Source organism: Heptranchias perlo, chromosome 6 (genome assembly GCF_035084215.1).
Source record: "Heptranchias perlo isolate sHepPer1 chromosome 6, sHepPer1.hap1, whole genome shotgun sequence".
NCBI classification, from domain to species: domain Eukaryota; kingdom Metazoa; phylum Chordata; class Chondrichthyes; order Hexanchiformes; family Hexanchidae; genus Heptranchias; species Heptranchias perlo.
Window position 1 is genome coordinate 63,389,635 of NC_090330.1, and position 13,489 is coordinate 63,403,123.

The 13,489-nt window shown below is 41.6% G+C and overlaps 1 protein-coding gene across 1 annotated transcript in view; it reads left to right on the forward strand.

Moving 5' to 3' along the window:
• The window catches only part of LOC137323047 (protein-lysine methyltransferase METTL21E-like), a 31,904-nt gene extending 21,990 nt beyond the window's left edge, over positions 1-9,914 (forward strand). The window contains exon 5 of the mRNA XM_067986430.1: positions 8,006-9,914. Coding sequence (XP_067842531.1) covers positions 8,006-8,418 — 413 coding nt within the window. The 3' untranslated portion in view covers positions 8,419-9,914. The remainder of the gene's footprint in view (positions 1-8,005) is intronic.
• Positions 9,915-13,489: the final 3,575 nt, after the last annotated feature.

Here is a 13,489-nt window from a genome sequence, read left to right on the forward strand (position 1 = left end):
CTTCCGGTTTACTCTCCATATTCTTTAATATTCCTTTTCATCATGCAACTATCTAATTTCCTTTTAAAATTATTTATGTAATCTGTTTCAGCCATGGTTTGTGCCAGAGAATTCCACTTTCTTTACATCCTGTGTAAAGATTTTTCTTTTCAACCTCCCTTTTAATTCTTTAAGATGAGGAGATGGTTCTCTACCTTTCAGCTTACGAACTATGGTAGGGATTGGCAAGAGCAAAGCTTGGAGTTATAATGCCACTACCTAGCAAGTATCCTCCATTTATTATGATCCTTCCCACAATGACTTTTTAATCCTTCCTGCTGACGTTACACTTGCTGAGCAGCCACATAACACATAGAATGTCTAATGACCTTCCTTCTCTTTGAAATATTGCCTTATTGCATGGTATCTCTTTTTCCTTTTTTCTTTCTTTCCAAGATGCAGCAAGATTAGCTATCATCATGGACCCTGGCCGGTTGTGTCAAGCACTTGGGAGAATTAGGGAGTGAGGAAGGTGTATGGGGTGTATCACAAGTGGGGAGCAGAAAGTGGAGGTAACAGAAGAGGAAGAAGGAAAAACTAGGCAGGTTGCAAGTCCACACAATATGTCAACCGTATGAGCAAGGGATTTGTATCTTACTGGTCCTGCCTTCAGATGGGCATTAATAAATACGCAAAATGAATTTTCAACATCCTTTGAGCAGCAGCTGGCAAAGAATGTGCATCAGAACATCTCGAACATCACTGTAGTCCTGTAGGTGGGATTTACAGAATGCAGCATACCATGGAATGAGTGACATTTTCACTTCCATCTTCAGGGGAGCCCCAAAACATTGAAAGAACTAGCGCTAAACCGTATTCTCTGATGAAAGCTGTGGCTGGATCATTGGGACTTTGGGCATTCAGTTGCACAAATCTCACACTGCCTAATTTGACAGACTGAGAGATTGTTTGAAAAGACCAGTGATGGTGGGTTCAACCCAGGTGGGAGATACCCTACAGACTGCTATCATGCAGATCTCTGGTCATCCAGCTTGGATGCCAGCACTGGAGCATAGCAGGAGAAGAGATTGATGTGCGACCACCTTGAGAGGAAACTATATCTTCCACTCCAGTCAGGCCCGTGAAAGGATTGAGGAAATGCCTGATTGCGCGCAGACACTTGCATCCAACGCATTGCCAGACAATGCTCCAACAGTTGCAGGGATCACATGCAATCACCCAGAGGTTCAAGCCCATAACCATCACTACAAAGCTGCACGACCCAATCTCAACCTGCCACCAAACTTGCTCCTGCCACACGGAGCATTTAGACATTGCCTTAGGTTAAGAAGTAGGACAAGCACATATAAAAGGTTCATTAAGGAGAAACACAAATGTAGAACTTAGATCTCACCATGAATGTAAATAGCACTAAATAAATATTGACTTTTTTATTTCTGCTTCATGTTAATAGGGTTTACGGGATAGAGCCATGGAATGGTAATGTCTTCTGCCTCATCATTTTCTTGCAACCTCTTCCTCATTTAATCCCCTTCCCACGACAGACGGCAGAAGGAGCAACTTCTTTACCCAAAAAATGTTAAGACTGTGGAATGTGCTACCACAAGGAGTAGTTGAGGCAAATAGCATAGATGCATTTAAGGGGAAGCTAGATAGCGGTATGTGGCCTCCTTATGCTTCCTACCGAAATGTAACACCTCACACTTATCTATATTGAAATTCATTTGCCAATTACAAGCCCATTCTGCAAGTTTATTAATCTCTTACCGTATTTTGTTGCATTCTTCCTTTGTATTAGCTACATCTCCCAATTTGGTGTCGTCCACAAATTTTGAAATTGTACTTCCAATTCCTGCAGCATTGAGGATGTTATTAATCAGCCTGCAGCTGATACCACTAATTTACATAGTTACATCAAGTCTACAGCACATTCGGCTCAATTTGTCTATGTCTGCATTTATGCTCCACATGAGCCTCCTCCCATCCTTCTTCATCTATCCCTATCAGCATATCCTTCTATTTTTTTCTCCCTCATGCTTATCTAGCTTCCCCTTGAAAGTATCTATGCTATTTGCCTCAACTGCTTCTTGAGGTAGCACATTCCACATTCTTAACAATTTTTGGGTAAACAAGTTTCTCCTGAATTCCCTACTGGATTTATTACTGACTATCTTATATTTATGACCTCTACTTTTGGACACCCCCACAAGTGGAAACATTTTCTCTATGTCTACCATATCAAACCCTTTCATTATCTTAAAGACCTCTATCAGGTCTTCTAGAGAAAAAAGCCCCAGCCTGTTCAGACTTTCCTGATAAGTATATCTTCTCTGTTCTGGTATCATCCTTGTAAATCTTTTTTGCACCTTCTCCAATGCCTCTATATCCTTTTTATAATATGGAGAGTAGAACTAAGCACAGTAGTCTAAGTGTGATCTAACCAAGGTTCTGTACAAGTTCAAAATAACATCTTTGCTTTTCAATTCTATCCCTCTAGAAATGAACTCTAGTGCTTGGTTTGCTTTTTATACCGTCTTATTAACCTGTGTCGCTACTTTTAGTGATTTGTGTACCTGTACCCCGAGATCCCCTTGCTCCTCTGCCCCATTTAGAGCAGTATGTGGCCACCTTATTCTTCCTACCAAAATGTAACACATCACTCTTATCTATATTGAAATTCATTTGCCAATTACACGCCCATTCTGCAAGTTTATTAATCTCCCAGTATTTTGTTGCATTCTTCCTCTGTATTAACTACAATTTGGTGTCGTCCGCAAATTTTGAAATTGTACTTCTGATTACTGAGTTCATATTGTTTGAGAGGGAAAGGAAAGTCATCCAAAGCTAAAGCTCCCTGGATGACTAAAGATATTGGGGGTTAAATTCGATAACCCCCGGATCCGGGCACGGGGGTCATGGTGCGCGATTAACCCGTGCCCAGTCATTGCTATGCAGGCAGCATGTGAGATTCCTGCTGCCTGCTCATTTACATGATTCCTGTGAGCAGCCAGGCCTTGCTGCGCTGTTGAATGGCTGCTCACCAGCAGGGGGCCCCCGATATCGTGCGAGTGGCTAGCACCACTTCAAGGCAGCCTGAACCTTTTACATCACACATGTAAAACACAGATGCAGGTCCCTTCTCTATGTTTACAAACTGTTGAGCTATGTAAAAACATTGAATAAAGGTTGTGCACTACTAAATACCACACCCTCCAATCTGCATGGCAGACCTCACCAATCTGCCGATCTGATTTTGTACCAGGCCTGCGACAGAGCGTGCACCAAGGTTCTCTGCTGATGCACTAGAGGCCTTGGTGCAAGAGGTGGACAGAAGGAGGGACATCCTATATCTGCGGGGTGCGGGGGTGCAAGAGGCCCCCAAACATTTACTCAAGAGGCAGTGGGAGGCAGAAGGGGATGAAGTCAATGCCATGCGCATAGCACCACGAACATGGATGCAGTGCAGGAAGATGTTCAATGCTTTGACACGAGTGGTCAAAGTGAGTGAGGTCAACCGTCAAGTGGCATCTCCTACCAACTGTACCACTAGCTGTATCCACTGCTCCACGCACTACACCCCCTCCCATCACCCACATACCAACAAACTCTTTCCATCAGTACTCAACTCTTCTAATCAGATGCTTCCTCTCACCCTCACACATTACCACTGTTGCAAGCCGCACACCCACTACTCACAGGTCACACACACTGGCAGCTATTCAACCATGACAGGCAGATCACCCAAACACCTTGCAGGACACTCACCGACACACGTCCCGCTTTCTTACAGGACAAGGTGGTGCATAAACAGGAGGCAGCAAGTGGCAGTGGCATTGGCATTTAGCCCCTCGAGCATGTTCCGCCAGTCAACGAGATCATGGCTGATCTGTGACCTAACTCCATATACCCGCCTTAGCCAATATCCCTTAATACCTTTCGTTAACAAAAATCTATCAATCTCAGATTTAAAATTAACAATTGAGGTAGCATCAACCGCTGTTTGCAGAAGAGCATTCCAAACTTCTATCACCCTTTGCATGTAGAAGCTTTTCCTAACTTCACTCCTGCAAGTCCTGGCTCTAATTTTTAGGTTATGTCTCCTAGTCCTGGTATTCAAGTATAGGAGACCTCCAAAAACAGATACGAATGCATCAGCAACCAGAAGCAATAATCCAGCAACTAACCTGTAACTCCTGCACGATCCCTTTTAAATAGTGCTGATGGGGAGTCCTCCATGCTGTTTACGACCTGTTCAGCTGTGCAAAGTTAAGACAGTGCGTTGGCTGGAGCGTTGAGTTCCAAAATCGTATCTGTCCCTTTAAATCAGCGTAGCACACTGATCTAACGCATATTCTCTTTACATGCTGTCGGCGTTCGTTATCTGTGCGTGCTCAAATGCCTTTACCAAGATGCCGCCTGGCTCACATCGCACAAGAAGCGTTCGCGCACATTCCGGATGCCATTTTGGATCCTTAGGAGGCCACCTAGCGCCTACAAAACAGGTGCTACATGGCCCAATTTACAGCCCATTGAGATTAAAATTAAACTGAAAAAGGAGGCACATGATAAATGTCAATTCATAATACAGTAGAGAATCAAGCAGTATACATAAAATGCAGAGGAGAACTGAAAAAGGAGATAAGAGGGGCAAAGAGTGTTTGCGAAAAGATTAATGAGTAACATAAAAGGGAGCACTAAAGTCTTTCATAAACATATAATGAGTAAAAGGATAGTCAAAGGAAGGGTGGGCCAATTTGGGATCCAAAAGGAAAATTTCTTGCTTAGGCAGAGGGTATGGATGAGGTACTAAATGAATACTTTGCAACTGTCTTCACAAAAGAGGAGGCTGCCAATGTTACAGTAAAGGAGGAGGGGGTAGAGAAATTGGATAGGATAAAAATAGATAAAGAGCAGGTACTTAAAAAGTTGGCAGCACTCAAAGTAGAAAAGTCACGCAGTCCGGATGGGATGCATCTAGGCTGCTGAGGGAAGTAAGGGTGGAAATAGCGATGGGACTGGCCACAATCCTCCTTGGCTATGCAAGTGATGCCAGAGGACTGGAGGGTTGTAAATGTTGCACCCTTGTTCAAAAAAGGGGAGAGGGATAAACCTGGTAACTACAGGCCAACCAGCCTCACATTGATGGTGGGGAAACGTAAAGAGACCATAATCTGGGACAAAATTAATTGTCACTTGGAAAGACATGGGTTAATAAATGACAGCCAACACAGAATTGTTAAAAGCAAATCGTGTCAGACAAACTTGATTGCATTCTTTGATGAAGTAAAGGAGAGAGTTGATGAGGGTAGTGCAGTTCATGTTATGTATATGGACTTTCAAAAGGTGTTTGATAAGAGCCACATAATAGACATGTTAGCAAAATTGAAGCCCATGGGATTAAAGGGGCAGTAGCAGCATGGATACGAAACTGGCTGCGAGACAGAATGCAGAGACCTGGGGGCTCACATACATAAATCTTTGAAGGTGGCAGGACAAGTTGGTAAGGCTGTTAAAGAAGCATACGGGATCCGTGGTTTTATAAATAGAAGCATAAAGTACAAAACCAAGGAAGTTATGCTAAACCTCTACTGGAGTATTATGTCCAATTCTGGGCACCACACTTTAGGAAGGATGTCAAGGCCTTAGAAAGGGTGCAGAAGAGATTTGCTAGAATGACACCAGGGATGAGGGACTTTAGTTACGTGAAGAGACTGGAGAAGCTGGGATTGTCCTCCTTAGAGCAGAGAAGCTTAAGGGGAGATTTAATAGCGGTGTTCAAAATCATGAAGGGTTTTGATAGAGTAAATAAGGAGAAACAGTTTCCACTGGCAGGAGGGTCGGTAACCAGAGGACATGGATTTAAGGTGATCGGCAAAAGAACCAGAGGGTAGGTGAGGAGAATTTTTTTAACATAGTGAATTGATATGATCTGGAATGCGCTGCCTGAAAGGATGGTGGCAGCAGATTCAATAGTAACTTTCAAAAGTGAATTGGATAAATACTTAAAAAGGAAAAATTTACAGGGCCACGGGGAAAGAGCAAGGTAATGGGACTAATTAGATAGCTTTTTCCAAGAGCCGGCACAGACACGATAGGCCGAATGGTGTCCTTCTGTGCTGTATGATTCTAACTTTGTTAATTTCTGACAAGACAGCAAAACAAGTTAACAGCAAAAAAGCAAACAAAGCAGCTACTCGTTGTGAGTCCAAAGAAAACACCCCCTTTCAGAGGAAGGATCCAACATATTTGAAGGGTCTTCTCATGCAGCGCCTGTTTCATATGGGTGCTGAGCATCTGGAGCACATGCAGATACTCCAAATACATTATGGAACCATCCCCTAATTTAAGTAAAATTCAGACTGTTTAACGAGTCTAGTGCACAATATGCAGAACCAGATTTAGCAACAGAGTAGCAATGTAATATCCACAAAATCTGTAATTCATCTGCAAGAAATGACGGAAAATCTCCACAGTTTTTGCACAGCCTTCCACACGTTTTTAGCAGCCCTGCCCATGAGTGAGTAAGGGGAGGCAAGTGACAAAAAACAAGTGTGAAGGAGTATTCTTTCCATTGTGAAAAGCACTTACATTTTCTGCTAGTTTGAGTTCTGTGTGAACTTGTGATTATAATTAAAACAAAATCACTTTATTTCTCATCTTCAATCTCCTAGTGCTTGTAAAATTCATTGTTGTTTGACTTTGACGCTTGATAAGAATTGCTATGCTAGAAGTTAGTAAAATATTGATTCACAAAATGTCTTAAAATGGGGAGAAAGCAATTAATTAGGCTAGAAATTCTGCTCGGGGACAAAACCCCAGCGTGATTTTAGTCCACCAGGCTTCCCTCCAAGTAATTAACCCTACAAACTGTATTCCAGGAGGGGCGGGCACTTCTTAGGATTGTCCCCATCATGTCCGCAGGTCGTTTTCAAGGCAATTTTTGGGGTATTCCCGGGCTACACCAGGAATTTCACCCGGTTCACTCCGATAGACCCACCAGAACCCACGCCTGCCAAGAGCCACCTCATCCGGATGGTCACTTCTGTTGCATCTCTAAAAGTGCAAAGTGACCTCCCACAATACTTAAATGATCCTGACTGAAGGATTTGGGACGAGGTCACAGGCAGGTGAAAGCGGCAGTCAGAAGCTCTGCCCCCTCAAAAGAGTCTGCAGAAGTTCCAGGCTATTACATCTAACTGTAAAAGGGAAAAACAATGAGTAGTTGTATTATTAAAGTAAGCACTCACCGGAAAAATATTAATAAGTAGATTAGCTTAAATATTTGAACAGTAAGTACCATTGTTAAATTTGAAATTCAATTCACTAAAGAGAATGAATGTAACTTAATTGCATTTATAGCAGATTCTTGCATTGAAATTGTGGTATGAGATTCCAGTAACAAATGAGTTAGCATACTATTGATAATACATACTTTGCTCTTACAAAGAGCCGGCACGGGCTGAATGGCCTCCTTCTGTGCTGTAACCATTCTATGATTCTAATATAGCACAGTGCAATGTCAACTTGCTTGTATTTATTTGGAAACCTTGGCCTTCAGACTCACTAATATTTTTGGTCAGTAAACCACCTGTTAAACTAATTGAATACCACTTACATACAGCCACCACTTAATGATATACATGTTTAAGTATATGAGAACTAATTTTATGAATGTGCAGTTCTAGCAGGGACCCTCACCAGCATTAGTACACTCTGGGAAATCACAGGCACGATGCCACAATTTCTGTTTGTTAAAATTAATGAGCATAAAGTTGTAAGGAGCACGTCCGCAATTCCCCAATAAGCCTTGCGGTGATTGAGGCTCCCGCCAGATGTGTGTATGTGTAAAATAGCCTTATAGTATATATGCAATTTCAATGAAATGTATACCTCCTTATATTTGAGATCTTACTGTGTACAGTATATGTGTACAAACTTTCATATTGCATTATTTTTGATGATGCTATTTGCCTGTTTGCAAAATACACATTCCTGATTTTTGCAGGTTCCTACGTGACTGCCACAGACCTGCCTCATTTACTGGACAACTTACAGTTCAATATATCTCAAAATACAAAAATGAGATGCAAATATCAGCCACAGGTCAGAGAACTTAGATGGGGAGTAGATTTGGAGAAAAACTTCCCCAAAAGTGCTTGTCATTATAATTATATTATGGCCGCTGACGTTGTATACAGTCACCCTTACCTGGATGAACTTCTAATGACTTTTGATCACTTATGTCAAGATGACACCATCATTTTGTGGACAATGAGATTTAGACTTGAAAACGACAACACCTTTGTGGAAAAATTCCAGTGTATATTTGATATTGAAGTTATATATGATCTCCCAAGTTTACAGATAAAGTTGTATAAAGCAACACGAAAAAACACAGGGATCCGAAAGGGAACTTGAGAGCTAACTGCTTATAGAACTGAAGCAATAGCTCTCCTTATGTTGGAGAGTTAAATATAACTCCCCTGAAATCAGGCTTACAAAATGATATGATGTGATTTGCTTCCAGCAAAGTGTGTATTGCTAGCCTTGCTTCCAATTCTTGCCAAGAGTTCCCAGCCAAGAAGTCCTCTAAGGCAAGTTTAGCTTTGAACAAACATTTCTAAACTACAGGCCTAATGTAAAAATAAACGAAGTCTCTAGACAACATTTCTGACATCAACAGATTAGCTCGGGATCAGAATCTATCAGTCCAAATGCATCTGGCAGGCATCACAAAGTGCCTGCATTTTTAACATTACAGCTGAACATTTACTAACACAATGATTGAGCATTCAGGCATGCCAAGTAGGAATCCAAGTTCTACCCATTTGTTCTATGGCATTGACAGAGACTGTGTTTAAATTTTTGCAAAAAACAATTTTTTTAGTTACTGGAAATACTTCTCAAGTTAAAAGTTCTACACTATTCATTTCCTTTTTGGTTTTTAAAAAAATCATAGGTCTACCGTTTTAAATATTATCTTTTTCAAAATGAAGAAACATTTTGAAAGTCTAAAAAAATAAGAACAAAGTTAGGTTTTGTGCAGTTTTTAATTGGAAAAAAGTTCCCACTAGCATGTGAAAACTCTAATTAATTTTGCTAAAAATGGCCATTTGAGGCATAGGATAAGGCATTAAGTTGGCAAAATACCTTCATCATTAATATGCCATGTGTGACTGCCATACAGAGCATGAATGAAGAAGTAGACAGAATAGGCTCTGAATATAGAAAGTAAGAGTTGCATCTATATAGCGCCTTTCACGACCTCAGGATGTCCCAAAGCGCTCCACAACCAATGAAGTACTTTTGAAGTGTAGTCACTGTTGTAATGTAGGAAATGCGGCAGCCAATTTGCACATAGCAAGGTCCCACAAACAACAATGTGATAATAACCAGATAATCTGTTTTAGTGATGTTGGTTGAGGGATAAATATTGGCCAGGACACCAGGGAGAACTCCCCTGCTCTTCTTCAAATAGTGCCATGGGATCTTTTACGTCCACCTGAGAGGGCAGACGGGGCCTCGGTTTAACATCTCATCTGAAAAACAGCACCTCTGACAGTGCAGCACTCCCTCAGTACTGCACTGGAGTGTCAACCTGGATTATGTGCTCAAGTCTCTGGAGTGGGACTTAAGCCTCAAGACTTAACCTTCTGACTCAGAGGCGAGAGTGCTACCAACTGAGCCACAGCTGACACTGTGGCTCATATCTTCTATTGAAGACTGCATTCTTGCATCTTCTGGCAAGAATATAGAGAGAAGACGCTACTGGGAATTATGTTGATATGCAGCACATACCAGAAAGTCAATTATGTATATTCACTTTTTTTTTAAATGAAGTAATTGTTTTCAAAATGTAACTGTTATCCATGTGATATGCATATATGATTAAAGAATATTTACTTAATAATTAACATACCATAACCAATTTCTGTTTATAATCACTGTATTCATTTTGTTTGGATGTACACTTTGTGATGCGAGTTCTTGTAAAGGGGTTGCTTTTCTCCTACTTTGAATCTCTTATGGTCCAAAGATTAACAATTACTAACAATCATGAATCCTTTGAAAGGAACTTGTCTATTTCCTTTTTCTCTCACTTGCACGAACAATTTGTTCCATATGTTGACACCCTTTTGCTGAACAAATTTTGTCTGAATTGCCTATTTATTTCAGTTTTCCTTATCTGTTCCCCTAGTTCTGGAATTCTGTATACATCAGAAAATTGTTTCTGTTTCCAACTTATGAAATCTCTTCATAATCTTAGAAACTTCAATCAAGTCATCCTTAGTTTTCTAGGCTCACCCAGGGCAACAATCCTTCCTCACAGCTCCATTTTATAAGTTCTGGTATTAATCTTGTAAAGCTCGCTGAACCCTTTCCAATAATATAACCCATTCGATATGGGTGACCAGAGCTGTGCTTGACATGTGGTCTCACTGGCTGAGGCCCCATTCAATTTTAAAATTGCTTCTTTTGATTTGTGTTATACCCTTTACTATGCAGCCCAGCATTTGGTTTGTTTTCTTCACTACCTGGTGATACTGGGCTAATTGTTTTAGTGACCTGTCTACCACTATTGCAAAGTGTCCCTCTTGCTCTGATACCTCTTATTTGTTCAAGCTGATTATACCATGTTACCTTTCATAGAATCATAGAATCATAGAAGTTACAACATGGAAACAGGCCCTTTGGCCCAACATGTCCATGTCGCCCAGTTTATACCACTAAGCTAGTCCCAATTTCCTGCACTTGGCCCATATCCCTCCATACCCATCTTACCCATGTAACTGTCCAAATGCTTTTTAAAAGACAAAATTGTACCCGCCTCTACTACTGCCTCTGGCAGCTCGTTCCAGACACTCACCACCCTTTGAGTGAAAAAATTGCCCCTCTGGACCCTTTTGTATCTCTCCCCTCTCACCTTAAATCTATGCCCCCTCGTTATAGACTCCCCTACCTTTGGGAAAAGATTTTGACTATCTACCTTATCTATGCCCCTCATTATTTTATAGACTTCTATAAGATCACCCCTTAACCTCCTACTCTCCAGGGAAAAAAGTCCCAGTCTGTCTAACCTCTCCCTATAAGTCAAACCATCAAGTCCCGGTAGCATCCTAGTAAATCTTTTCTGCACTCTTTCTAGTTTAATAATATCCTTTCTATAATAGGGTGACCAGAACTGTACACAGTACTCCAAGTGTGGCCTCACCAATGCCCTGTACAACTTCAACAAGACATCCCAACTCCTGCATTCAATGTTCTGACCAATGAAACCAAGCATGCCGAATGCCTTCTTCACCACCCTATCCACCTGTGACTCCACTTTCAAGGAGCTATGAACCTGTACTCCTAGATCTCTTTGTTCTATAACTCTCCCCAACGCCCTACCATTAACGGAGTAGGTCCTGGCCCGATTCAATCTACCAAAATGCATCACCTCACATTTATCTAAATTAAACTCCATCTGCCATTCATCGGCCCACTGACCCAATTTATCAAGATCCCGTTGCAATCCTAGATAACCTTCTTCACTGTCCACGATGCCACCAATCTTGGTGTCATCTGCAAACTTACTAACCATGCCTCCTAAATTCTCATCCAAATCATTAATATAAATAACAAATAACAGCGGACCCAGCACCGATCCCTGAGGCACACCGCTGGACACAGGCATCCAGTTTGAAAAACAACTGTTGTTGTTTCTGTTGTAACTTCTATGATTCTATGATTCTATGATTCTATAACCCTCTACAACCACCCTCTGTCTTCTGTCGTCAAGCCAATTTTGTATCCAATTGGCTACCTCACCTTGGATCCCATGAGATTTAACCTTATGTAACAACCTACCATGCGGTACCTTGTCAAAGGCTTTGCTGAAGTCCATGTAGACCACGTCCACTGCACAGCCCTCATCTATCTTCTTGGTTATCCCTTCAAAAAACTCAATCAAATTCGTGAGACATGATTTTCCTCTCACAAAACCATGCTGACTGTTCCTAATTAGTCCTTGCCTCTCCAAATGCCTGTAGATCCTGTCCCTCAGAATACCCTCTAACAACTTACCCACTACAGATGTCAGGCTCACTGGTCTGTAGTTCCCAGGCTTTTCCCTGCCGCCCTTCTTAAACAAAGGCACAACATTTGCTACCCTCCAATCTTCAGGCACCTCACCTGTAGCTGTCGATGATTCAAATATCTCTGCTAGGGGACCCGCAATTTCCTCCCTAACCTCCCATAACGTCCTGGGATACATTTAATCAGTTCCCGGAGATTTATCTACCTTGATGCGCGTTAAGACTTCCAGCACCTCCCTCTCTGTAATATGTACACTCCTCAAGACATCACTATTTATTTCCCCAAGTTCCCTAACATCCATGCCTTTCTCAACCGTAAATACCGATGTGAAATATTCATTCAGGATCTCACCCATTTCTTGTGGTTCCGCACATAGATGACCTTGTTGATCCTTAAGAGACCCTACTCTCTCCCTAGTTACTCTTTTGCCCTTTATGTATTTGTAGAAGCTCTTTGGATTCTCCTTTGCCTTATCTGCCAAAGCAATCTCATGTCCCCTTTTTGCCCTCCTGATTTCTCTCTTAACTCTGCTCCGGCAATCTCTATACTCTTCAAGGGATCCACTTGATCCCAGCTGCCTATGCATGTCATATGCCTCCTTCTTCTTTTTGACAAGGGCCTCAATCTCCCGAGTCATCCAAGGTTCCCTACTTCTACCAGCCTTGCCCTTCACTTTATAAGGAATGTGCTTACCCTGAACCCTGGTTAACACACTTTTGAAAGCCTCCCACTTACCAGACGTCCCTTTGCCTGCCACAGACTCTCCCAATCAACTTCTGAAAGTTCCAGTCTGATACCATCAAAATTGGCCTTTCCCCAATTTAGAATTTTAACTTTTGGGCCAGACCTATCCTTCTCCATAGCTATCTTAAAACTAATGGAATTATGATCACTGGTCCCAAAGTGATCCCTCACTAACACTTCTGTCACCTGCCCTTCCTTATTTCCCAAGAGGAGGTCAAGTTTTGCCCCCTCTCTAGTCGGGCCATCCACATACTGATTGAGAAATTCCTCCTGAATACACTCAACAAATTTCTCTCCATCCAAGCCCCTAATGCTATGGCTGTCCCAGTCAATGTTGGGAAAGTTAAAGTCCCCTACTATTACCACCCTATTTTTCTTGCAGCTGTCTGTAATCTCCTTACATATTTGCTCCTCAATTTCCCATTGACTATTTTGCTAAATCTCATCATTTCAAATTTAGTTGCATGTCACACTCCATTTCCTACATAGCTATGGTGTTGGAAGGGAAGGGTGACTGGGTGGTGCAATTAATTAGAAGCACTCCTCCAATCACCAACATGAGCAAACAATTTAGTGCAAGTATAAAATGGGAAACTTGATTTTCTTTTTAGCTCTGGCATTTGGATTTGAATCCAATTTGGACTGTTGGTTTTAAGGAAACTGTGAA